The sequence below is a fragment of the Diuraphis noxia genome, unplaced genomic scaffold (assembly GCF_037042655.1).
Source record: "Diuraphis noxia isolate RWA-SAM2 unplaced genomic scaffold, SU_Dnox_SAM2 contig0005, whole genome shotgun sequence".
In the NCBI taxonomy this organism is placed as follows: domain Eukaryota; kingdom Metazoa; phylum Arthropoda; class Insecta; order Hemiptera; family Aphididae; genus Diuraphis; species Diuraphis noxia.
The window spans coordinates 16,950,115-16,975,381 of record NW_028301715.1 but is presented as its reverse complement, the minus strand read 5'-3'; the positions used below and the strand labels follow the sequence as shown (position 1 = coordinate 16,975,381).

The 25,267-nt window shown below is 25.4% G+C and overlaps 3 protein-coding genes across 9 annotated transcripts in view; 2 read left to right on the top strand and 1 right to left on the bottom strand.

Annotated features, from left to right (window-relative positions):
* Positions 1 to 694: 694 nt before the first annotated feature.
* On the bottom strand, positions 695 to 6,317 carry LOC107162982 (uncharacterized). Of its 2 annotated transcripts, XM_015510187.2 has the most exons (7): positions 5,699 to 6,317; positions 5,468 to 5,630; positions 5,236 to 5,379; positions 4,312 to 4,458; positions 4,146 to 4,251; positions 2,214 to 2,348; positions 695 to 1,125 (listed from the first exon to the last, which is right to left on the bottom strand). In XM_015510187.2, the coding sequence occupies exons 1-7, from the start codon at positions 5,935 to 5,937 to the stop codon at positions 950 to 952; spliced, it is 1,110 nt and encodes a 369-aa protein (XP_015365673.2). In that variant the 5' UTR covers positions 5,938 to 6,317; the 3' UTR covers positions 695 to 949. The 2 variants fall into 2 exon arrangements, with proteins under 2 accessions (XP_015365673.2, XP_089084902.1); XM_089228776.1 differs by lacking the exon at positions 695 to 1,125 and having other exon boundaries at positions 2,109 to 2,348.
* Positions 6,318 to 6,420: 103 nt separating this feature from the next.
* Positions 6,421 to 11,252, top strand: LOC107162983 (methionine adenosyltransferase 2 subunit beta-like). Its single transcript, XM_015510189.2, has 6 exons — positions 6,421 to 6,761; positions 6,856 to 7,011; positions 7,091 to 7,278; positions 7,479 to 7,631; positions 10,661 to 10,866; positions 10,926 to 11,252. The coding sequence occupies exons 1-6, from the start codon at positions 6,718 to 6,720 to the stop codon at positions 11,175 to 11,177; spliced, it is 999 nt and encodes a 332-aa protein (XP_015365675.1). The 5' UTR covers positions 6,421 to 6,717; the 3' UTR covers positions 11,178 to 11,252.
* Positions 11,253 to 13,376: 2,124 nt separating this feature from the next.
* The window catches only part of LOC107162970 (uncharacterized), a 38,819-nt gene continuing 26,928 nt past the window's right edge, over positions 13,377 to 25,267 (top strand). For 2 of the 6 annotated variants that reach the window (XM_089229010.1, XM_089229008.1), the window contains exons 1-12: positions 13,445 to 13,726; positions 19,018 to 19,200; positions 19,443 to 19,686; positions 20,702 to 20,996; positions 21,060 to 21,247; positions 21,360 to 21,473; positions 21,724 to 21,819; positions 22,772 to 22,907; positions 22,982 to 23,137; positions 23,321 to 23,511; positions 23,575 to 23,688; positions 24,608 to 24,749. In XM_089229010.1, coding sequence (XP_089085136.1) covers positions 13,674 to 13,726; positions 19,018 to 19,200; positions 19,443 to 19,686; positions 20,702 to 20,996; positions 21,060 to 21,247; positions 21,360 to 21,473; positions 21,724 to 21,819; positions 22,772 to 22,907; positions 22,982 to 23,137; positions 23,321 to 23,511; positions 23,575 to 23,688; positions 24,608 to 24,749 — 1,912 coding nt within the window. In that variant the 5' untranslated portion in view covers positions 13,445 to 13,673. Of the gene's footprint in view, positions 13,727 to 17,489; positions 17,581 to 18,795; positions 18,857 to 19,017; positions 19,201 to 19,442; positions 19,687 to 20,701; positions 20,997 to 21,059; positions 21,248 to 21,359; positions 21,474 to 21,723; positions 21,820 to 22,771; positions 22,908 to 22,981; positions 23,138 to 23,320; positions 23,512 to 23,574; positions 23,689 to 24,607; positions 24,750 to 25,267 lie in introns of all 6 variants that reach the window. The other 4 variants (XM_089229013.1, XM_089229011.1, XM_089229009.1 and 1 more) reach the window with 4 other exon arrangements.

Sequence of the window (25,267 nt, the reverse complement as noted above, 5' to 3'; positions counted from 1 at the left end):
ATGGAAAATTATAGATAGAAAAAAATGAAGTTATGTTTGATTTTTATTGATCTAGAGAAAGCAAGATCAGCAGGTCTATACCTACAGCCTAGAAAAGTGCGCTTTTTCCGGATCCTTATTCGAATAGAGAGACTAGGTCGAAGTTACTAATGTTCAATATAATCGATTATGTTGTCCGTATACTCAACGGATATGACTTCAGTAAACTATAAAGTTTTATATTATTTCCAATATTTTTACAATAATATTGTTTCTACTGAATGTTTTGTTTCATAACGCTTGGAGAGACCGAGAGCTACAACTTCACTCAGAGAGAGAGTTCAATTTGTTTTTAATACTCAAACTTACGATAATGCGGCGCAATGGATAGGCAACTATATATGTTACATTACATTAGTCTCCAGTTATTCATCCGATTTGGTTTTGACTTTTGAGAATAATTACAAATTACCTTTACACCAACAACTTATGATGTATATCTGTGGGTTTAAATTGTAAGGCTAATATTGTCTTATAAATAGAAATTTATTCCAATTAATAGTTTACTATGTAAAATGTAATTATTTTATCGCAAAATTGACGGTTATAATAGGCATTTTAATTATATTTTGAGAAGAGTTAAAACTTAAAATGTGTAATCATAAATATATTGAAATACTAATTCTTTATGGTTGATGTAACCTTTTTGTAACGATTTAAAAAGTTTAGTAGGTATCCACCAAAAAAAAAATTTATTGAAATATTCTTAATAAATTACAAATATTAATTTGCCGAAAATCATAATGGCGATGAACTATAAAAAAAAAAAAACAATTTTATATAATACAAGGTTATTCAAAATGACTCATCCGATTTAAAGTGCTTACATTATTTTATTTTTTAGGTTTAGGGTTAACAATATGTTATACATTAAATAAAAGAAAAATATGTCAAGTTTAATTAACTGCATCTATAAATGTTCTATGTGAGCTCCTTTGGTTATACTGCGTACAAAACTCTCTCTAATTCGTTCCACGTTATCATCGGATGCACTAAGCCAGTCTGCTTTTTCTTTTGCACAAACACCCTGTTTCTTCAAACTGCTTTTACCATCGACGTATGCTCTGAGTAGTTGGTGCATCGATCCTGTAAAGACGACAAAAATCCCGTTTCACAGTCATTATCGATTCACACTTCGAAAAACGCAACACACAAAATGCTTTATTCTGTCCAGTCAACATATTTGCGGAAACTAACTTATCACCGTAAGCGATTATTTTAAAATAATGAATTAATGATATCATAAAAACTAGGAATACCCTCTTTTAATTGGTATATAGTTTGATAAGATATACAAGATATTATAGTAAGAGATACAATTTATTATTAACCATTTTATAGCCATTTTAAATCGGATGAATCATTTTGAATAACCCTGTGTATGTTAATTGAATTTTTGTAAATTAATAAATACATTATTTTAAATAGTACCAAGAGCCAAGAGGTCACTTTGAGGAGTCAAGAGTAATTTGTAATTTAAAAATTAACTTTTGATCTGAAACTTAAAAATTTAATGAACAATTTTCAAAAATACAAGCTCTTTTTCTAATGATGAAGTTTGGAGTTCAATTTTGAATAAATTGGATAATTTAACAAAACAATAGGTAATGATTTATACAATGATATTTATACAAAATATTTTGACTTATTTATACAAATCTATTAATGCCATTATATTCTATGTCAGTTATTATTAAAATTTAAAAAGTTAATAGCAATATCAAGTAAATATGTGATTAGATACCTATCATAAAAAATAAATTCACCGACAATACTATTAATAGAAAAATAAATTACCAACTGCATTGATTATACATACCATTACTATGAATATAGTGCATGATATAATCAATGTTAATAGTAGTAAAAATAATTATAAAATATCTAAAAAACTAAGGCTGACCATCTTTGCTCGGAAACATTATTATAATTCTTATTATAATTATTCATACGCAATGATTTATCATTAAAATTAAAATTCAATTCAACCGTTACAATGATATGCATAATGAGGAGGTACACATAATGCAGCATTTTTCAATTATTTTTTGAAATAATTACACATTAACTTTATTTGAAATAACACTTTATTTAATTTTCAACTGAAACATTTTTTTCTATTAAATTTTCATTTTTTTCTACATCGCCACATTCAATTTCTTCTTTTGATTTACCTTCTAGAGAACAATTGTCATACTCCAAAAGATCTCCTTCGTCAATGACTGAGATCATTTTTCTTTTTGGCAATGTACTAATAAATGCTTCTTTCCAAGACATTCCAGTAACCACTTTTGAAATTATTTCATAAACTGAAAAGGATTAATTTTTATTAGACACTCTTCAAGCTTTATACTGTTAGATCATGAATGATAATTTTTTTTTAGTAGTTTCTGATGGAGAATTGTATCTATATTTTGCTATATCCTCCTTAAGTTCCCCACAAATTGTTAAAAAACTTTAAGACATGGAAAATAAATGTTGAGAATTTGTTGTAAATGTTTATGGTTCAAATTTTGTTAAAAGTTTGTCAAAATCAAGAAAATTTACAAATTATTGTAGTAGTATAAAAAAGTGTTAACTTATTAATTTTCAACCTACGGCACTTGTATATTCATCAAATTGTTTTAAAAGAATATTTAAAAACATAGAATATATGTTTTTATAAACACTCGGTGTTCAAATTTTGACAGAAGTAGAAATTTATTTATTTTTTAAAACAATGAATTGATAATCTTAATATATTTTTACTACTACGATCCTGATCAAACCATTCTAAGGTACATTTTCGAGTCAAACCTAACTATTTGCAAATAATAATAAATATAATAAATATATACCTACATATGATTAAAATATTATTATTATTATATGGTACAATTATGTAATGTTTTAGAAAAATTACTTCAACATGCTGTATATGAATAGAAAACTAAACACTAGTATTATAAAGATTTTGCTTAGAATTTTTTTTGTGTGTGTAATGATTTATTATTGAATTCAAATCGAATTACAATACAGTACTAGTTTTAGAGGTATACTTAAAATGTGCTAAATTTTTTAGTGCATATGTTATAGACAAAGTATCCAATCTGATCATTTTATACAATGACCCAGCATTATATAAAATGCCCTTTGTATATTGGGTAATAAAGATAATACTATCTAACTATAAAGTATAATCAAAACACCAGGGCTGGATTATAATCATATTTTTAGTTTATTCCTATTGACTTATCATTGCATGATTTTATTGGTTATCGTATAATGCCATAAAATATATGAAATGTTACCTATATCTGTTGATTCTCATAAAATCAACTATTTAGTAACTGCGAATCCTTGTATAATGTAGTTATAATTCAAATATGGAAAAGTGTAATGCAGATTTAAATGATTTGTTAAAAAAAAGTTTAAAATACTTCATTTTATAAAAAGCTTCAACTAATTCCACATACATATACTTAAAAAAAGGACCGAATGACTATAAACATTTAAAAAAATATAAAGTGTTAAAAGTTGCTAATGAAAACAAGTTAATTGTACCCGTATCATCTGAAAATAATGAAATGAAATATTGTGTACATAATTAAGAGTAATATGATATATACACTATGTTCATTTATCAATGGAATGGAACACGAGGTTAATACAAACTACAAAAATATCACTAGAGTTATGATGATGCTATAGGTACTTAAATAGTTGTGAATCATGTCAAAAAAAAAGGAAGTATAGCCAAGAAAGAGTTAATTCCTTGATGGTACAGTACAACCAATTATATCTTCTGAGATAAATTCTCACTGTCAGATTGACTTAATAGATAGGCAAGCACAAACTGATGGTGAATATGAATTAGTAATATATATGATGATAATAAAGTCAAAATATTATGAATAAAATACTTTATACGTTACATTTGAATATTATTATTTATATTGACCAATATATGAAGGGCATTGTATAAAATGACCAAATTGTATACTTTGCCCATAACATATTATATACCAGTGGTTGTAATATAGTATGTCCTATACATAAATACTGTATAACTATACAGTGATAGGCTTTAAAAAAATATTTGAAATTTTATAATATTATGAAATTACCATGATTTATTGTTAAAATTTTTCTTGTTTGCATGTTAATATGTTCATTGATTGGCAATCGAGCATGAGCTATTCCTAGATCGTTTGCTACTTTCAGACTTGCACCCTAGAAAAAATTGATATTTCTATATCTGTACAAAGATCGTAGAATTTTAGGCAACTATACTTTGCAAGAATTGTGATCAACCAGACCACCAATTATGTACACTTTGTTTTCATCTATACTTTCTAAGACATTCAAACTGTCACTGGTCAAATAAACCATTTCTTCTTTCTTGAATTCTTTATCAAATGAATTCTCTAGATATTTTATCTGAAAATCAAAAAATAAACTTAATTTAAATTTAAAAAAATAGTTAAGTTCAATATTTTAATCATTATTATATACCTACAATATATTATACTAATTAAAATCTATTGACATGAAATGATAACTTTTTCATCATCGTACTTTATCAAAATTATTTAGTATTTTAATAGTTTAATGTTATATCTATACAATTTCAACTTATATTTACTCAATTTGATAACATATTTCAATAAAAATAATTTAATACAAACACAGTTTGTACGATATGGCTATGAGCTGGGCTCATATTTCAATAATAATAATGATGATGGTCACCAATGATCTTTATAAAATATTTTGTGTAAAACAGATAAATTATTAAATATTTACTACAAATATTATTATTTATATAGGATTCTAATAAAATTATATAAATATATTTGATTTTTATGATATAAAACTATTAAGTTGTAACATGCAAATTTTAAATTTTAAAAAATATTAAAATATTGTAATGTTAGGTATATCAATAGAATAAATTATTAGACAAATAGTGTGAACTATCACAAACCCTGTACCACAAGTAAAGGGAGTTGCAATTTTTTATTAAACCTATAGGTATCTGTATCTTTATTTATTTTATTCATAATCACTATATGTGTGTATTATGTAAGATACTACCTAGTACCTATTCACTGTGTTATTATGAGTATATTTGAAAATATATAATACTATTAAATAAGAACAGATTTTTGTTCTTTAAAAATTTAATGAAATAATGTATTAACAATATTAACATACATCCCAAGACTCAGAGCCATTGTGTTTAGCCATAATTTCTTTGATTTTTCCTTCATAACTGCAAAAATATAATTGCATAGGATTATTCATTCTACGATTCAGACCATAGCACCTCAATATTTGATTTGAACACTTGCATAAATCCTTATAACATATAATAATTAATCATTATTGTATAAACTTATTATTAGTAGGGCTAGGATCTATATACAAAATAAAAATGAAATCTAACCTTATCAGACATCAAGTCATCATATGACATATCTAACACAATGCGTTGTTTACATGTACTCTCGGCCATTTTGTTAGTCCTTACTTTTGGTATTTCTACTCCAGATTCTCTCATTTGGGCTTTCCATTTTTTCCTTTCAAATTTTTTTTCTTTATTTGTTTCCCTGAGAATAAATATGTTTGGATTAAGTTCAAAACATTAGGTCTGCAGAAATTTAGAATTAAATTTTACCTTCGTTTCGCTTTTTTCTCTAACCACATCTGTTGCTTTTGAATTTTTTTTAGCTGCCTTTTTGACAAGGTGTTAGACTGGTCATCATTACTTTCATCGTTCAATTTGCATATTTTAGGTTTGCTTTCACAGACATCTTCCGACTCATCCAATGGCCGTTTTACTATTTCTTCCACAGCAACAGTGTTAGTATCATTATTCAATTTTATATTATTTACAGTTTCTAATGACTCGTTCATCGTTTTGTTTGGTAATTACAAAATTGAATAAAATCATGAACGTTGAAGTTTTGTAGTTAACACATTACTGTGTAATACAAAAGTCATGAGAATATATATTTATTCATGAATCATGACACTACAGTACTTGTTCTAATGCTGTCGTTATGTAGTATGTACCTGAAGTTGTAGTGTAGTCCTATATATTAAAATATGGTACTATATCACCAAATGACCAAATACTATATCAAGAACAATATCCGACATATCCGTCGTATACACGTAAAGAGTATTTGGCATTTGCTAACGTTTGATAGTGAATAGTTCCGTACTATGTCCAATAATAATTAATAATAAAAACATTAAAAAGTAAAAAAATGTGTACAACACGTTGCGTGTTATCAGTTATCACTTATCAACGTTACTTTTTGTAAGTTATCAGATATTATAATTACCTTGGTTCTTACACAGAATAGATTAAATTACTAAAATACTTTACAGTGTACTCAGTGTAGATTAATTATTATTTATTATTAAAATCGTATTCTTGTCTATGATCGTTTTTTATAATAAATTTTGAGTATTTCGACTAATGTTTAAAAAAAAACAGGGTCGTGGAACACTACTACACTAGTACATCCTACATTGATCTCGCGAGCGTCGAGCATAATATAATAATTATGTATAGATATAAATTGACCTTACGTCTTGTATTTATATGACGTCCACGGTCGCCACTCGCCGGTCAATGTCGAACCAAAATAATAAAATATTAGTGTTTACCAATTTCTCCGCCTTTCCATGTATTCTACGTCGCCCGGAATCCCTCCTTCTAATACTCGAAGGTTGGCTGAAAGTTGAACATCAATAATACGATTATACCTAAACCTATATTATAATCGAAAATTAGTATTTACGTATTTTTTTTTCTTGCTCGAGTGATCCTTACATTCTCACAACACTGTTCAAAACTTCAAACACTTCGTCAACGATGAAACTGTTTTTAACTGGTGCGTCGGGCCTATTGGGAAGGTCTATATACGAACGCTTTTTGAACGAACCGGATTGGACTGTATGTGGAATCTCGTTCAAAAGGCATGTATAATTATAGTTGTGTTTGCCACGCATATGATATGACGATGGAATAGATGATTAGAATTTGATGAATTTCCAGGACGAATCCAGGATTGACAAAATTGGACTTGCTCAATAAAGACGCAGTTACTAATCTTCTTAATACAGTTTGCCCTGACATTATTGTTCACTGTGCTGCTGAACGGTTTCCAGATAAAGTAGAAAGTGATCCTCAGGCTGCTTATGATCTAAATGTTGGAGTATCAGCTCATTTAGCTGACATAGCAAGTAAATGTTCTACATTACATCAAGATATATCTAATAATTTTAACATAGATTAAATACAATTAAACAGATCATTAACTCCCCAACATTAATACTAAAGATGGATTATACAATATGACAAATTTCATTTACCTATAAATAATAATTGTAGTAGATTATATTATACCTATTTCATTTGATCAATAATTTATTTTTTCTCTTAGATCACCTCAATGTGCCATTGTTGTATATCAGCACAGATTATGTGTTTAATGGAGATGAAAGTCCTTATAAAGAAACTGATGAACCTTCGCCCATAAATGAATATGGAAGATTGAAATTGCTTGGTGAAAAGGCAGTACTTGCTGCTAATCGAAGTATGACTTATTCATAGTATTAGCCATGGATAATTAAATAATTTACATTTTTAAATACAATTATATAAAAATAAAATAAATGGCATAATAGATAAATTTAAATAATATTATTTAGATAATATATAATTAAAGAAAAAAATAATGATTCAAATACCTAGATAATTTATAAAATAATAAATACATATGTTACGGGTAAAGTATACAATTTGGGCATTTTATAAAATACCTGGGCATAAGCGTACGCAGGTATTCTTGGCAGGGGAGGCAATACCTTAGCTAAAGAAGTCCAGACTCCAATCCCTCCCGATTTTCCCCAATTGGTAGGTATAATATTATATTTTGATGAAGAGGAAAATCTCGCAAGGGATGCAGCCGCCTCCCTTGCCTCCCTCGTGCGCACGCTTATGTACCTGGGCATTTTATACAATGCCCTTCGTGTATTGGGCAATATAGATAAATTTTGTATTTAACTCGTGTTCCATCCTGTTTCGTCCACCATATGTCCAATCGATAAATGAACATTATGTATGACATCGAATAACTCTTCATTATGTATATAATATTTAATTCATTATTTCCAGATACTGGTACAATTAACTTGTTAATATCAGCAACTTTTTAAACGTCATATTTTTTTTAAAGTTTATAATCATTCGGTTCCTTTTTCTTTAAATTTTTCTTTAATTGATTTATATGTAAAATTAATTGATCATATTTTAACTTGGTAAAATATGAAGTATTTTAACCTTTTTTTTTAACAAATTGTTTAAATCTTTATTAAATTTTTCCATACTCAAATAAGTAGTTAGGTACGCACTGAATCAATTAACCTGCACTATACAAACGATTCGCTGCTACTAAATAGTTCATTTTTGAGAATAGGTAAAGGGCCGAATGTGGCACTGCACGATAAGCACTACAACTACATATAATAAAACTTATAAATCATTAAATATAGTTATAATATATTATGTCACATACACGCGTATGATATGTGGACAAGCAGACATCCTTACTGTAAAAATACGATAAGAACAAACAAACTAGTTACGGAAAATAATTTGACTTTATTTTAACTATGTTTTACAATTTATCATATCTCATTAAATCATCTCATACAAAGGGCATTGTATAAAATGTCCAAATTGTATACTTTGTCTGTAACATATATATATATTATAGTACATATAATTAAACGAAATTAATAACTATGCATTAAAATCGCTGTGTATCCATTTATATTTTCCATTATTGGTTTAATATTATTGAAGTATATTATTTTATAATTATAATCCATAATAAATAATAGTAATAATATTTAGGTAATATAAATATAATATATCAATATCAGTATATCATTAAAAATTAAATAACCTTAAATAATTTATTATTATTTTGTCAAACTTAACATAATAATTTTTTATATGTATTGTCTTTCAGACAATTTCTATGAGATGTAAGAATTTGACTGGCTACATTAAACAATCTCTCAAATGGGGCTGAGAAAGGTAGCCTAATATTATGTTTTAGTAATATTTGTTTCACTGTGTGGTCTTGATTTAATAATTTAGAGTTTTAGAATCCTTTAGAATCACTTACATATTTTTTTTTTTTATTTATTAATGATACCCTCGGCAACATGGGCCATTGGGTTGAACGTGAGAAATATAAATAAAGGGGAAAAAAAATTCACTTACATATTATCTGTTATGTTAATATCAATATCTGATAATTGAGATGAAGCATGATGCTTTCAAAAAAGATATAACTGTCTTCATTATTATAATTGAAGCTATAAAGTTACATTCTGTAATAGGCAATACAGTAAAGCTCTATCTTTATTTGCATAATATAATTTGTAGATATTTAGTTATACATATAATATAATTTTTATTATTATCATTTATCATTAAGAGGACACCACACTGGCATTTGTTTTATCCGTCTTACAAACGTACAACATGGTAAATTGTACATTCACAATAATATGTTTTACTCTTTCTAAAATTAGAGTGAACCTACCTCTTATAAAATTTAAAGGCAAGAAAATTATCAAGAGCATCTCGAAGTATTTTATTGATATTATTATTTTTAAAAGTTATAATCATTTTTAAACTGTTTTTTTTTTTTTACATTTTAAAACTTATAACTTACTTAAAAATATTAATATCAATAAAATACTCAGAGAGGCCTTAGATAACATCCTTACCTTAACATTTTATAAGAAGTTAGTTTACTTTAATTTTAGAAATTACTGAGTAAAAGTGAACGTATAGTTTACTATGTTGTACATTAGTAAGAAGGAGAAAACAAATTGCCCATGTTGTGCCCTCTTAATCATTAATATTATAACTTAATACAGTAGACGCTACTTATATAAGACTCACTTTGAGACCAGTACAAAGTGATTCTTAAAACCGAATGAATCTTATAGGCAAAGTGGGAAAATTATGTATATATGAATTTTATTTTACTACCTACATAATATTTTGCTTTAATTTTAATACCTTAACTCATATTACATATCACATAATTACTATTGAATAAATTTAAAAATTCTGATAAAAAAATTAAAATGATTACATACATTACTAATTTATTTCTATATTTTAACCAAAAATGTTTATTTTTTTTTTACAAAATTTGAGTCTTATAACCAAATTTTTATTATGTATTTAGATACTTCTGGTATGTTTCAGACGATTTTGAGTATGATTAGCGACTGAACCTTATATCCGTGAGTTTTATAAGCACCATCTACTGTATTTCATAAAGTACCACCATTAGTAGGTCTCTTTACTCTGTTAATTTCATGTTATTATTTTTATTGTTTTATTAATTTAGCTTACTCGTATTTTTTAGCTCTGTAATAGATTGTCAAATAATAAAATTTGTTTAAAAAAAAGATATAATAAATTAATCTTTTAAAAATCATCTAGGATCTAGATAATACCAATCACTGCTTATGTAGTGTGTTAATATTTTTATTTGAAAATTAATTTAATAATAAAAAATCTAATAATTTACAGATAATATCATTCTCCGTATTCCTGTACTATATGGACCAGTTGAAAGTTTAGAAGAAAGTGCAATTACTTATTTGTTAATTGGATTAAAAAAGTGTCAAAACAATAATGAATTATTTAAAGTCTCTAATTATGAACTTCGTAATCCAGCAAGTGTTCATGATATAGCGCACATTGTATTTCATTTAGTGGCAAAAAAAATTGGATCTGTAAGTTAAAGTCTCACTATCAAAATGTGTTTACATATTTAAAATATTAATTTTTTCAGACTAATAATATCAGTGGTATTTATCACTGGTGTGGAAAAGAAACATATACAAAGTATGATATGGTGGCCAAGATGGCTAAGATTTTTGACATGAGTATGAACCAAGTAGTTCCAGTAAATGGACAAGGTGGAGTAAAACGACCATTTAATACTTTATTAGATGTTTCACGCATAAATCAATTAGGAATTGGAACACATACTAACTTTGAAGATGGAATAAAATCTGTATTAGCCAATTGGGTTGTTAAGTAGTCGTTTTTTCAATAAAACAAATGTCATACAATTTGTTCATATTATAATAAAATACACTTAATATAAACTGTTTAATTTGTCATTGTCAATTTTATACATTTTTTTTTCTTATTGTTAGTTATAGTCTATAGATTATAAATAAAGAATATAATTTTAAAGTTATTTTAGACAAATCCCAACATAAGTAGTCGAACAAAATATTATGTACTATTAAGGGGAAAAGTACTTATCAATATAGTACATTGATTAAACATTAAAAAACATTTCAATCAATAACTTCTAGTGAAAATTTTGATACCAAATTGAATCTGGTTAATACTTTTGAAAATCATCTTGAAATTCTCGGTACTTTTTTTAAAATAATGAGAAAAAAATTAAATACTTGTTGAAATTTTAATATCATAAAATTAATTATTTGGTAATTTAAGTAATTTAAGACTGTACTTACTCAATATTAGTTTTCATCATGTATAATCAGTGGCGTAGCTAGGATTATGAAAGAGAAGAAGGGTTTAAGTTAAAGATTAACTAAGTCTTTTACAGTTATTGTGTATAAATAATATAATTTCCTAATACATTTATTTGAAGAAATAGTACAGAAGAAATTTACACCCAAAACCCTCTCTGGTTAAGCTGATGTATGCAATGATTATTATCATTGAATTCAAATTTATTACATCCATCATAAAAGGGATCAGCAAGCCAATAGATTACAAGGTTTCCAGTCCAAATTTTCATATTATCTTAATTCATGGTTTTAATACAAATTATAACTTTTACTCGCTGGTCACCAGGTTACATAAAATTGCAATGTGGGCCACAGGTTTCTGTCCCTTGCGTTACAGTGACCTAATCAATTATATGGTACACTCAATACTTATTTTATGGGAGGGTAGCTACCTACTTGCTCGATTTTTAATTTACCCATAAAATATTATGTAAAATAAAAACCATTTTAAGAGAATTTTCATTTTTGTCCAAGGGTTTTATAGAGAATTTTTGGGGTTTAAGTCACCCGTCTAGCCGTCCATAACCGTCAACCGATCATCATATTTGTGCTACTTCTTAGTTGTTATACATTTTGTATTTGTATACGATCTATGATCCACAATATTGTAAAATAATTAATTGAATTGTTGAATTTAAGATTCTGAGCAGAGCGATGAATGTATTGATTTTACCATGATGTGTGTTTTTATTTTATTTTTTTTTTGTGTCATCACATTTTGGGGCAGTAAAAGAGCTTTGATTTTTGACTTCAGTACCTCGTTCAATCAGAAAGTGAATCTAATTGGTACTTTGGTCTTTGGGGGATCAAAAGTAAAAAATTCTTAATATTTTTCTAAATAATCGGAATAAACAAGCTAAAAATTATGGGAAAACGGGAAATTTTACGCACAATCAGTCATAGACAAAATCGATTTTGGTTTTAGATGTAACTTTAAAATAAATGACCATAGATACATGAAATTTCCACCGAATGTTTATATATTATTCTATTCTGTGATATAAGTATATTCTATCCACCATGCAATTTTCAAAAATTTTCGACTTAAGTCGAAATATTCATAGATATATTTTTCAATTTTAGATAATTATTAGTTTTTTTTTAAATTTATATCGATCAAAATTTATTTGTTGGGAAGACAAGCTTGAAAATTCTTAAACACAGTCTAGCACGGTTAGGTTAGGAAGATAATAGACCGCGCAGTCTAGACTATCATCTAACATTCTAACGACTAACACTAAATTAGTAAATTGAGATTGACCATGACGAAATAGATTTTTATTTCGTCATAAAAATTGAAATTGACTATATCACGGTTTAAGATAGACCGTGGTAATATTATTAAACATGTTTATGGTATTACCAACTGATTGCTTCGGCTTATGTATTTTTTCATTTAATGATATAAATAGAATTTGAACTCGATAAAATATTATTGTAAAAGTGGATCGACAATTGACAGTTTATCCAAAACAATGAAAAAATACACATTTTGTAAATTCTAAAATGATGAATATATTTAAAAATGCTGTTCAGAAAATAGTAAATAATCTATCAGTGATTGTAAATTTTAAATTGTTGTCTTATTAATATACTTGAAATTTGTGTGGTCAAAAAAAATTTCAAAAATGTCATGGTTACATTTATTTTAAATTTGATTGTAATAATATAGGTAGAGCGTCTTTTCCAATAATTTATAGGTTAGTTCGTTCTTTGAAATTAATATTCGGTCATAACCCTAAATCATCTATTTTCGAACATATTTCTTTGTTCCCGGCTAGCGATCGATGTGTTGGAAGATTTTAATGTGACTTTTACTCAAGTTAGTTCATTTGTTGTAAATTTACTTTTGCGATTTTATTATACTTACCAAGTTGATTAGCGGCTTCGTTAATCGTTATTCACAAATCGCAATTGTTTTCTCAGATATTTGATCAGTTCGAAGTGTGTTGTGATTGTTCGAATAGGTACTCCAAGGTATTCCTTATATGTTTGTATTCCTATTTCGATCGTTGCACCCTGTCGTGGTTGTTCCTTTCAAGTAAGTATTTGTTTATTACTCAACTCTGGGTTTTTTTATTTAATATCCTAATAATATTAATATTTATGCTAAGCTAGCTATTATTTGCTAGGTATCTAACTGCTTAATATTATACAACGTGTCCGTGAAAGAAGTGACCGGCTTCATAATGGTTCAAAATTTAAAAAAAGATTTGACCAAACCTCAATATGGTAGTAAAATTTCTCAAAACAATATTTACAATTATTAATTCTTTAATCATGAGGATGTAACAAATCTTTTTTTTTAATTAACCATAAACTACAGAAAAGAGGATCGAAAGATATTTCATAGGCGATAACTTTACCATTTCAATTTTGTATTATTACAACTTAATTATTCCTTATTCAACAATGGGCTAAACAGCTAATTTAAACTTTTACTAACTCTTATACACCTTAGTTATTTGATAAACATATATATATATATTGGCTTGAAGGTAAGTGAAAGAACTGTTTAAAACCGTAAGTTATTAAACATATTCCGTATCATATTCCTAACTAAAGCTGTAACAAGTATTTATTTATTATCCCTACAATAAATAATCGTACAGATATATTTGTACAATAATAATGTGATATAATCTAATAATCTTTTACTTATAGATGTAAAAATAACTGATGATAATTGTATATTTATAGTATTTCTTAGCCCACAAAAACTAAATATTACACTAAAATAACGAACATTTTATGGGTAAAAAATTCTTTTTTTTTCTTTTTCAAACATCAATTTGTTGAGAAAAAAATGACTATTAATTACATTATGCATTTTTAAATACCTTGAGAGACATAGAATGCATTTTCATATAATAGTTTTTAATTTTTTGAACTACTGTGAACCGACATTATTTGATAGTTTACTTAAAGTTGAATTATCTAACTTAATATTTTTAGTTATGGGTAATTCAACTTTTTTAAATCAAAATCAAACTTACCGCACTTTTGCTGATGTACTAACCTATGTTCAAAACTTTTTATAATAATATTTTTTTAAAGCTATTTCATTGTACTATTAAAGTGAACTAACATACACAATCGAAATATAAATTTACAAATTATTTTTGTTAAATTGAAAAAATATAAAAATTAGTATTTATATTACCTAATTTGTATATTACACCTAATAACAGCCCATTACACCATTTACCTACCTATACTACAATTTTCATTTTCATTATATTATTCTACAGAATAACATCTAGAATAGGTACCTCAAATATTTTATTTTCATAATTTTTTTCCACTATGACTATATGTCTCATCTAAACTTCTTGTTCATTGGCAATAATGAATAATAATGGACATAATACAGAATATTATACAATAATTATTACAATCACGTGTTGTGTCACGATTAGTAGGTAATGGTCATAGACGAATCTAGAAATTCATAGCAGGGTGTGCCTCAAAAAGGCCCTCTGTAGTTCTAAATACCTCTCAGTTATCACACGTTTAAAATATGTTTCCCATTTAAAATAACATTAATAATATTAAATAATATTATTAAGGTTCATTTTTATTACCAGTTTAGATGCTATTTTTCATGCTGTATTTTATATACACATGTAATGTTTCAAAATTATTCAATTTAATAAACTACAACTATTGCAAAGTTCAATATATGTTACTCAATTATTTTTTTTGGACATACTTACAACCAACAATTAAATTGTTAATCAATTATGTTTAAAAATCTTAGAAGTTTAATATAACATCTTATTTTTATTATTATTAATAACAAAGAATTGTATTAAATATATAATATAACTGGTATCTAGTAATAGCTCGAATAGGTAACATGATATTATACTTAATACTTCTGTCTTAAATGTTAATACTTAATACGAAATAAAGTATTTTTCATTTTGTCAATAATCATAAAAATGATAGTTACTGGTCAAATTAAATTACTTAAAATAAATGATGATTATGGCTATAGATTACGACTATAGCCGTGCTATAAAGTATAAATAAACAGGCATGTTTTCTCTTTTCTGTAAAATATTGCTGATCTTTTATCAACTATGCTTATCACTATAATATTTATTGACAATATTTGAACCCATAAAAATGTATTAAAATTAAAATCCAAATTGTTTAGACTCAATACCATTGTAACTGAAATGAGTATTATGGGCCCTACACAGATTTATGCGAGTCGCAGGGTGTGCTCTGGCACACCAGGCACACCCTGTAGATTCGCCTATGGTAATGGTATCACATAAAATATATGAAAACTAAATTATTCTATAGAATTTTCAAAAATACCAATTATCTTGTATTTACTTTTTTAAATTCATTAAAAATAATGTGTACATTTTTGGTTTGACTGTGTAAATTAGTTGATTCAATAACATAAAAGTTTTAAAAAAATATTATGATAAAGAGTGGAATTGTTGATGAATAAAAATAAAATAAAAAGTTAGACCTACCTTTTTACTGGTCCTGACCTGTCACTTCTTCACAGAACACATTGTAGTATCACATTCAGGATGTCCCGAAAGTTTGGAAAACTTTATATACATAAGTACTAATAGAGTATGATTTCAAATTTTACTGTATGTGCTGACATCTAAATTTTATTTCAATACCAAACTATACTTTCTGTTTTTTTTTTTACAAATATTTTTACGTTTTAGTTTTTTACTTTACTTAAATTGTATTTTTTGTGGTTCAATATTAATGATTTAAAAATTTAAAAATTTTTCCATCATAGAATTTCTAGCTATAAATTGTTGCTATGTTATATTTTTAGTAGTCAGCATATATTTTTGATTTTTCACTATTTTGTTAAAAGTTAATGCTACCTACTTAGGTATACATAATAATATATGTGAGTATACTATTATGTATTTTATTTACACATCTAACAATTTGTAATAATAAATAATACCTAAATAATAATTAATTTAAGTGTTGCTTTTACTATTGTTAAAATGGTTAATTTTGTATATCCAAACTAATTGTAAGTATCTAGGTTTTTAGTTTTATTGATAGTTATTGATATAAAATAAAATGACTTTGAATAGAAATAATTAATTAGGTTTTTTTTCAGTACAATATACTTAGTTATTTTAATTTGTTTCTTATCAGATTAAGTTATTTTTGTTGATATTTTAATTATTTTTTTGTTACAGACAATAAGTTTATTTTAAATTCATTTTTATGTTTAGGAAATTTGTGACAATCTTCTGTTTGTTATCTAGCATTAATTAAATTACCAATGTTTATTAAAAAAACATTAAATGGATAATATAAAATCATGGAGTTTTGGTTAAACTTTTAAAATAGGATTGGCAACGTATAAACAGTTGAACTTTGCTCAAGGCTAAAACATAAGACTTAAATACATGTTACATGACTATATTATATGTACATGTTAAACCAAGTTCATTCAGTTTACATCTTTTAAAATTTAAATTAGCATTGATGCATGTAACCTTGATATTTTTATGTTGGGGCATTTATTGGTTTTTAGGAAATCTAAAAAATCTTTAAAAACTTTAAAAATGAATAATTTACAAATGGTGCATTTTTTTAATTATAGTAAAATTTTGCTAGGAGTTAAGGTTAGGTATCAGTTAAGGAATACTATTATTATTTGTTTTTAAGTTAAACAGTTTTGTGAGTATTAATTAATATAATTCATTAATATTGCATAATATACTATGATGTATGTGTAATTATAATAATGCCATCAATAAATTGGGGTCCTTCATAATTCTGTACCTCGTTTCACATAGCTGAATGCAGATTTTATAATCATGCTGGCAGTGCTTTATCAGGAGGGACCAGTTATGTCCCAGAAATTATGAAATTTAAAATTATTTCAAGGTGAGTTTAAGAAAGTTAAATTATTAATTACCCATACATTTGTGATGAACTGATGAATATTTAAATATGCAATGTTTTAATTACAAATAGTATAATTATGTGTTATTATTTACTATATACAGTAGAGTCCCGCTAATCCGGACTAGATGAAACCGGACTCTCTCCGGATTATTGAAAATCCGGATTAAACGAAATGACATTTTTTTTTTCAACTTGCTAATTAATAAACACTAAATATACTGTCAAAAAAACACCTCATGTATTTAATATTTAATATGAATTCAAAATTTATTGATTTACAATTTTACATTAGATACACAGGTTAGAGGGATTTTTTTATCAAACAACACTCATTATTTAAAAAAAGTATTGACTTTTTTCAAAATTGTAGATTTACACTCTACTTGAATTGTTTATTTTTTTAAATATTTTTCACCCTTATATTTATTAGATAAACCACTATCAACTTTTGATTTTCAAATGGTAACCTATACTTAAAATTTCATAATTTAATAAAGCTATTTTCTTTATTAATTATTACGTTAAAATTTCGAATTTAGCGCTAGTAGTTTATGAGTAGAGGTATTTAAAGTTTAAATTGGCAGAGTGGAGTGGTATGGGGTTACCCTGCAAAATGTTTGTCCACTACTCCGCTTGTCTAAACTTAAAATACTTATAAGTTATAACTCATAAACTACTCGTCCTAAATTCGATTTTTATGTATCAACATTTTTAGAAAAATATTCTGCTTTGGAATATGAAATTAAAAAACTATGTTGCCATTCAAAAAAGTAAAAAACTTAAAGAATGATAAGGATAAAAAATATTTAAAAATATAATTTTTTAATAAAAGCGTTGGTTTTTTAACAACTTGAAACTACTCGTATGTAAAAAAATATTTTGAAAAAAGTCAATACTTTTTTAAATAATGAGTGTTGTTTGATAAAAGAATCACCCTGTATTATACTGTATAATATTATACATGCATAATTTATACGTGTGTAATAAATACGAAACATTAATTATCTGGATTATCCGGATGTCCGGATTAGCGATGACTGGATTAGCAGGACTCTACTGTAGTAACTATTAAATATTTTTTAAATTACAATGATTTACAATGGTAAACGATAATAAGCCATAAGTGTTGTATTTTATTGTAATTTGGTGGTTAGCAAAAATTTGTTGATAAAGTAAATCTTTTTTTGTTGACAGTACACTTAATTTGAGTATTAATAGAGTGTTTGATTCCAGAAGATAAAATGGAATCGGATAGGTAGGTACAAATAACTATTATTTATTTTAAAATTAAATTAGGTAAATACTACTACTATAAACAGATAATTATTTATATTTTTAATTTGTGTATAGTAAAATTTAAAACTAATATTACTAGATAACACTTACAACACTAGGTAACTATTTGATTATTTTTAGATCACTATTTCCATTACTTAATGACACTTTAAACTATTTGGACATTGGAATAACTGGAAAAATTAAACATATTGTAAGAAACAAATACAATACGTTTATTTTTCACCTATTTTTGCAAGAATGTGAATATATTAATGATGCGGATATTAATTCGGCTTTATTAAATGAACCAATTATACCTTTGTAAGTTTTATATTTTGTTTGTTTGATTATAATTTTATTTTATTTTACTTATTGTGTTAACTTTTCAAGTCAGTTGTCTATTATAATGATATATTTTATTACTGTCAAAGGAAATTCTGCACAAAAGTTCTATCCATTTATTAATTTTACAAATTAAATGAATGTTTCCAATGTTTTGCTATTTTTTGTCTTTTATATACAAATTTACACATTTGTATTAATTTTTTAAAATTTAAATTAAGGTCTACTATACAACCTGGTTCATTACTTGCTTGTCTTCATCCACAAAAGAAAACATGGATGCGATGCTATGTTGTTTCTATTTTGCATCACCAGGCTAATGTTGCATTTTGCGAAACTGGTGAATTTACTAAAACAAAAAAACTTAAAGATATTCCAGAAAAGTACAAACATATACCAGTTATTACTTTTGAAGCTGAAGTTAAGTGTATTTGTCCTTATGGAAAATTACAACATTTAATGGAGGTAAATTTGAAAATCGTAAAATAATTTAGTTTTTTATTTATGTAATTGCATGTTGAATTGTATTATTAATTTTCAACCAACTAAATAATTTTGAATAAAATCCAATTGCTTCTATTACAAATTCTAATATTTTAATCTTAACATAGAAATGCATATACAATGTATATATGTGTAAATTTGTACATGTACAAATATGTCAAAATTTGTTAACTCACTTATAGCCTATAGGTAATTTATTACTAATATTTCAAAAACTATTTACAAGTTTTAATGAGACCTATGAAAAAGGTTGAAAATATGTAAATTAAACTCATAAGTCAGTACTTCACTGATTTTTGTCTTTTGAATTTAATCACACAATAATAATATTTTTAATAGTATTTATTTACCAATAAAAAAATGTATAATATAATTGAGATAAAATGGAATATTATAAGGTTGGTCTACTCACTAAAGCCTATATGATGACCTATAAGAATGTGGTCTAAGTAAGGGGGTTCAAGACAAAACATAAAATAGTCATACATAAATACAGGGTGTCCTGCGAGGATTTACCCATTGTGATATCTTCTGAGATAACAAATATATCATAAATCTGTTTGTTTTTTTTTTTTTAATTAGACTCGTAGACAAAGGCTGAAGACAAATGTGTTTTATTTTTTAATTAAATTAAATTTTTTAGTTTTTGAAAAATAAAGATACCTATTTTATAGAGTTGATTTTGATGAAAGTTTTGCCCTTTCAACATTTTATTTTCATTAATCTCATGATTTTTAATATACTTTTTAGTTTATAGATTAAATGGCAAAAAACTAATTTTTATTCATGCAGCAAGTCCCCCTTTAATAGATATATCACGAGATTTATTAAAAATAGTATATAACACAATATATATCTAATGTTTATTCCTTTATATTAATTAAATTCAAATTATTTAAATCACTATTTTGGTGAAACAATAATATTGCAACCTTAGAGTTGCACATTTTAATTATTATTTTTATCATAATTTCAGAACTTCGATGATTATAATGCAAAATTTGAACCGTTTATAGTTAAACCAAACAATGAAACATATAAAACTATGAAACTTTTTTTTAAAACTACATCTATTGAGTTTATCATAAAAAATTGGGACCTACAGAAATGTATAAACATTGAAGACTCAAATTATAATTCACTTATGTTTAAAAATGGTAGTTCTGTCGTTCTCGCAAAAGTAGAAATTTATGATTGGAGGCATATATTTGTGAGAAGTATTGATTATTTTGTTAATGTTTGTAAACAATTGCAAATGCATTGTGAAAATGGTAATTTTAATCCATATGAAATAATTGGTAAACATGGTTTATAGTGTTAGTTATATTTTTCAGCTTCAAATGTTTTAAGAATCCTTATTCCTGGGGAGATTGTTGCTGTAAAATGCACAGATAAATTTTACAGAGGAAAAATCATTGACATATTAGAAAATTTGTGTTTTTCTTTATATTTAATAGATGATGGTTATGTGGTATCTGCTTCAATTGATTGTATAGTTGATTTACCAGACGCTTTAAAAAAGGTATTGCATATTATTGATTTCATATACAATTTTAAATTGTGGAATTATATAAAATTAATATAAGTATGCTAAAATATGTATACTGTATATGCGCTTTTTGTATGTATCCTAGATTCCACCAACTGTGTGTTTGGTTGGTTTAAAAGATATTACTTTAAAGCCTTGGTCACCTGAGGCGTATTTGTATGTTAAACAGTTATTTGAAAATGCTACAACCATGGTATTGGTAAGAAATTTATATATACATTTAATTTAAATAGTTCGTTCATATTGTACTTGTAGTATTTAATATTATAGTGCTCAATAATTAATTGGGTAGAACTCTGAGGTAGCTAATTATGTCAGCATATTATTAACTCGTTGCAAGAGATATAAAATTTAAATTCAATGTTATTATTAAAGTTTCTTGTACATATATTGTATTCTTCATTGATTATGTATTAATATTTAACTATTCATTTTTTATCATATTTTAGGAATACCCTGACCATAACCCTTTTGGTTTGGATTCTGTAACTTTAACTATTATTAGAAACAATGAAGATGTAAATGAACGTATTAAAGAACTTTTAGTAAGAACAATTTGAAGTATTGTATTATTTATATTCCTTGTAATATATTAATATTAGAACTATTTATTTATTTATTTAATATAAATATAAGGATTACATGACATAATCATGTCCGTAATAATATACTTGAAGTAAATTGAATGTTGAGGTTATTCCTATGAAGTTCGTGAACATTTACATTTTATTAATTAATAATAGAATGATTTTAACATTGTTCATCAATTATTATTATTATGTGTACACATACTATGAGTTATTGTAACAGTTAATGCAAGTTTAATGTGGATAATATATTTCTTAAAAATAAGAACAGTAAAACCTAATAACGGATTCCCTATTAGACAGTAATCTCCTTACAATGTAAAATAACAACAGTAACAACTAACTATATTCCATATAATTTTAGTTTTCATGTTATGAAAACTTGTTAATAACAGAAAATTTAGTTGACATCAAGCAATTCTGTTATAAAGAGGTTTTACTGTAATTTTGATTAGTTTGATAAGATTCAATAATTGGAACGAGAAAATATGAAATATGTGGTAAATACGATCTTAAGTAATAATAAAATACACAATTGTTTCTCAAAAGTAGGTATGTTAAATTATGTTTTACAATGTGAAGCATGTATTTTTACTGTGGTTGATTATTTATTATTTAACTTGTGCTGAATTAATTCGTTAATAATTAATTCATTTCATATAATTGTTTTTATTCAAAGTCATTATTATTTTAATCAACAACTTAGTTATACTAAACCATTGAAAAGTTAGAACTGTGATAATTATAATATTTTAAATTGATTATTAACTAAGGTAAATACCATGTTAAGTTAATTTATAATGAATATAAGTTCTTGAACATAAATTTTCTTATTATTGCTACTTTATTATGTTAAAAAGAATTATAGTTGATTTTAAGTAAATAAATGTATTTGTTTGTTTTTAACTAGAAACTTGTAGAAAATCCATCAAATGACAATGATCATGCAAGTTTAAACAGCTGTGTATATGATTCCAATACATTATTCAATTTACATTCCAATACAGTTAAAGTCCCTGTGAAAGTTGACTCCCAGGTGAAATCAGGTTAATTAATTTTGTTTTTTCATGATAATATTAATTCAGTTAAGTTATTGAAAATTGAAATTTATATTCCCTAGTTATGCCAGAACAATTAGAATGTTTTTTGCCCTCTGGAAGTATAGTTTACATGACTGGTGTTGTGGATCTAAAAGAAATATATATTAGAAGGTTGGAAGATCATGACGACAACCATGAACATTTCTTGGATATGGTTAATGAATTCTGTTCATCAGGTAAACAAAATCTAGTTTTATGATTTATATATAGTATGTAACAGAAATATATGACAGAATGTCATCTTTTATATTATATTTCATTAATCATTTGTCATATACTTTTGTTACACTAGTATAAACCAAACTCATTAATTTTGAAATAGATTCTATTAATTATTTTTTTTATTTATTTTTTTTTAGCGGCACCAATTAATAGGTCTTTGATAAATGGAGAAATTGTTGGAGCTCAGTCTACAATAGATGATAATTTTTACAGGGGTAAAGTTTTAAAAAAAATTGACGACATGACTTATTCATTGCAATTTATTGATTTTGGTGATAAGGATAATGTACCTTTGTCAAAAATATTTGAAATTCCAAAACATTTTATGGTAATATATTCATTGTTTATTTTAGTCAATTATTTGTTCACATATTTTTTATTCTATTTATAGACGCCTTCAAATGTGATGAAAATTACTTTAAAAGGTGTAAATAACATTCCATTGAATGAAGATGCATTAAACTATATTTCTAATTTATTGTCAACTTGTGAACCAATGATAATTGTAAGTATTAAAATTAAAATGTTTTCTAATCCATTTAAAATGATATTTAAAATTATTTTTTTATTTTTGTTTGATTTATAATTATTCACAAATTATATTTCTTTATTGAAATAACATTTTTGTGATGAATTTGTTATTTATAGTAAAAATAAATATTATAATTTAGTTTGTGTTAGGTGCATATTAACATTTGTTTTCTATATCCATCTCCCATAAAATATAGATACAAAGGTATTCCGTTTTTCCATAATTACTATGGTTCTTTTTAAGGTTTATGCATCTTTTGTGTTTTTTATGAGAAAGGATATTATTTCCTGTAAAATGAAAATATAGCTGGTAAAGCTAGTTTTTAAATAAGTTATTGATGGTTTAAAATGAAATGAATTAAATTATAACACATTTGTTTTAGTAAAAAAATAAATATATATCTGGCTTTAGAGATACATAATACCATACTTACAATATTATGTTTAAGGCAGGCAAAGAAAAAAATGGTGGTGTACCATCCTATAAATTTAAATATATATTATATTATTATTATTGTACTCTATCTCATATAAGAGCAACACTTCAGGTGGCTATCAATTTCTATCTAGTTTAGTCTGACTATACCCCTTGGTAAATAGTTGGTTTTCATCAACAGATTTTGCTTTCAAAACTGATTATGAAATAGCTTTTTCATGTTAATCTTACCAAAATGCAGAGTTGGTTGTTGTTAGATATAAAGTTACTTTTTTATGGTACAACCTAAACAACATTTATTTTTATTTTTTATTGATTATAGTTTTAATCATTGCTTAACATTTTAAATTGATATTGTTATTTATCATAATTCATAATGTTTATAAATTGTTCTTTTATCTAAAAACAAATCATTTCTTCATTTTTCTTAAATTTTTTGTTTCATATTTTAACTCAGGAATTTTCTCCAGTACAACCCCTTAAAGATGTTTCTTTAACAACAGTGAACGGTAATGAGAATGTTAATAAACGATTAAATGAATTACTGAATAATGATGACAGTTCATCAACAGCAGATTCAAAATATCAACTTGAACAAGGTATGCTATATTATAATGTTAATATTTTTAGTTGTAACACATACATAATAATTATCCCCAAAGTATTTTTGTACCATCCAATATCTTATGAAAAATATTTTAATTACAGTTTGTTTAACAGTAATTAAGATATAGGTATCAAAACACTAATTAAAAAAAATTAGTGACTTACCTTGGTTTTGAAATTTTAGAGAATAGTTAGTGTAAAAAAATTTATAAAACATCTATTGCTATTTTTTTATTTAATGACCTGTATAAATGTATTTAACTATTTAATAGTAGTGATTTCAGCGCAATTTAGAATTAGTAGACCTTTAAATTTTTATTATTGAACATCTAAAAAGAAAATTTACAATCCACTTTGATCAACATTATGAGAAAGTCTATGTGTGGTGTGAATTAAATTGACTACATTGACTAACTGGGTCTTGTGACACTATTTCAGTTTAAATGGGTTAAACATTTTTTTTATTACTTTGAATGTTTGAGAGGTGTTTATTGATATTTATTTTAACCAT

Coding starts and splice junctions, on each gene's coding strand:
- LOC107162983 (XM_015510189.2), top strand. CDS start 6,718: ATGTATTCTACGTCGCCCGGAATCCCTCCTTCTAATACTCGAAG. Junction 6,762..6,855: donor CCTCCTTCTAATACTCGAAG/GTTGGCTGAAAG, acceptor TTCTTGCTCGAG/TGATCCTTACATTCTCACAA. Junction 7,632..10,660: donor AGTACTTGCTGCTAATCGAA/GTATGACTTATT, acceptor AATAATTTACAG/ATAATATCATTCTCCGTATT.
- LOC107162982 (XM_015510187.2), bottom strand. CDS start 5,937: ATGAACGAGTCATTAGAAACTGTAAATAATATAAAATTGAATAATGAT. Junction 4,459..5,235: donor ATGGCTCTGAGTCTTGGGAT/GTATGTTAATAT, acceptor TTTGATTTTCAG/ATAAAATATCTAGAGAATTC. Junction 2,349..4,145: donor AATTTTAACAATAAATCATG/GTAATTTCATAA, acceptor AATCCTTTTCAG/TTTATGAAATAATTTCAAAA.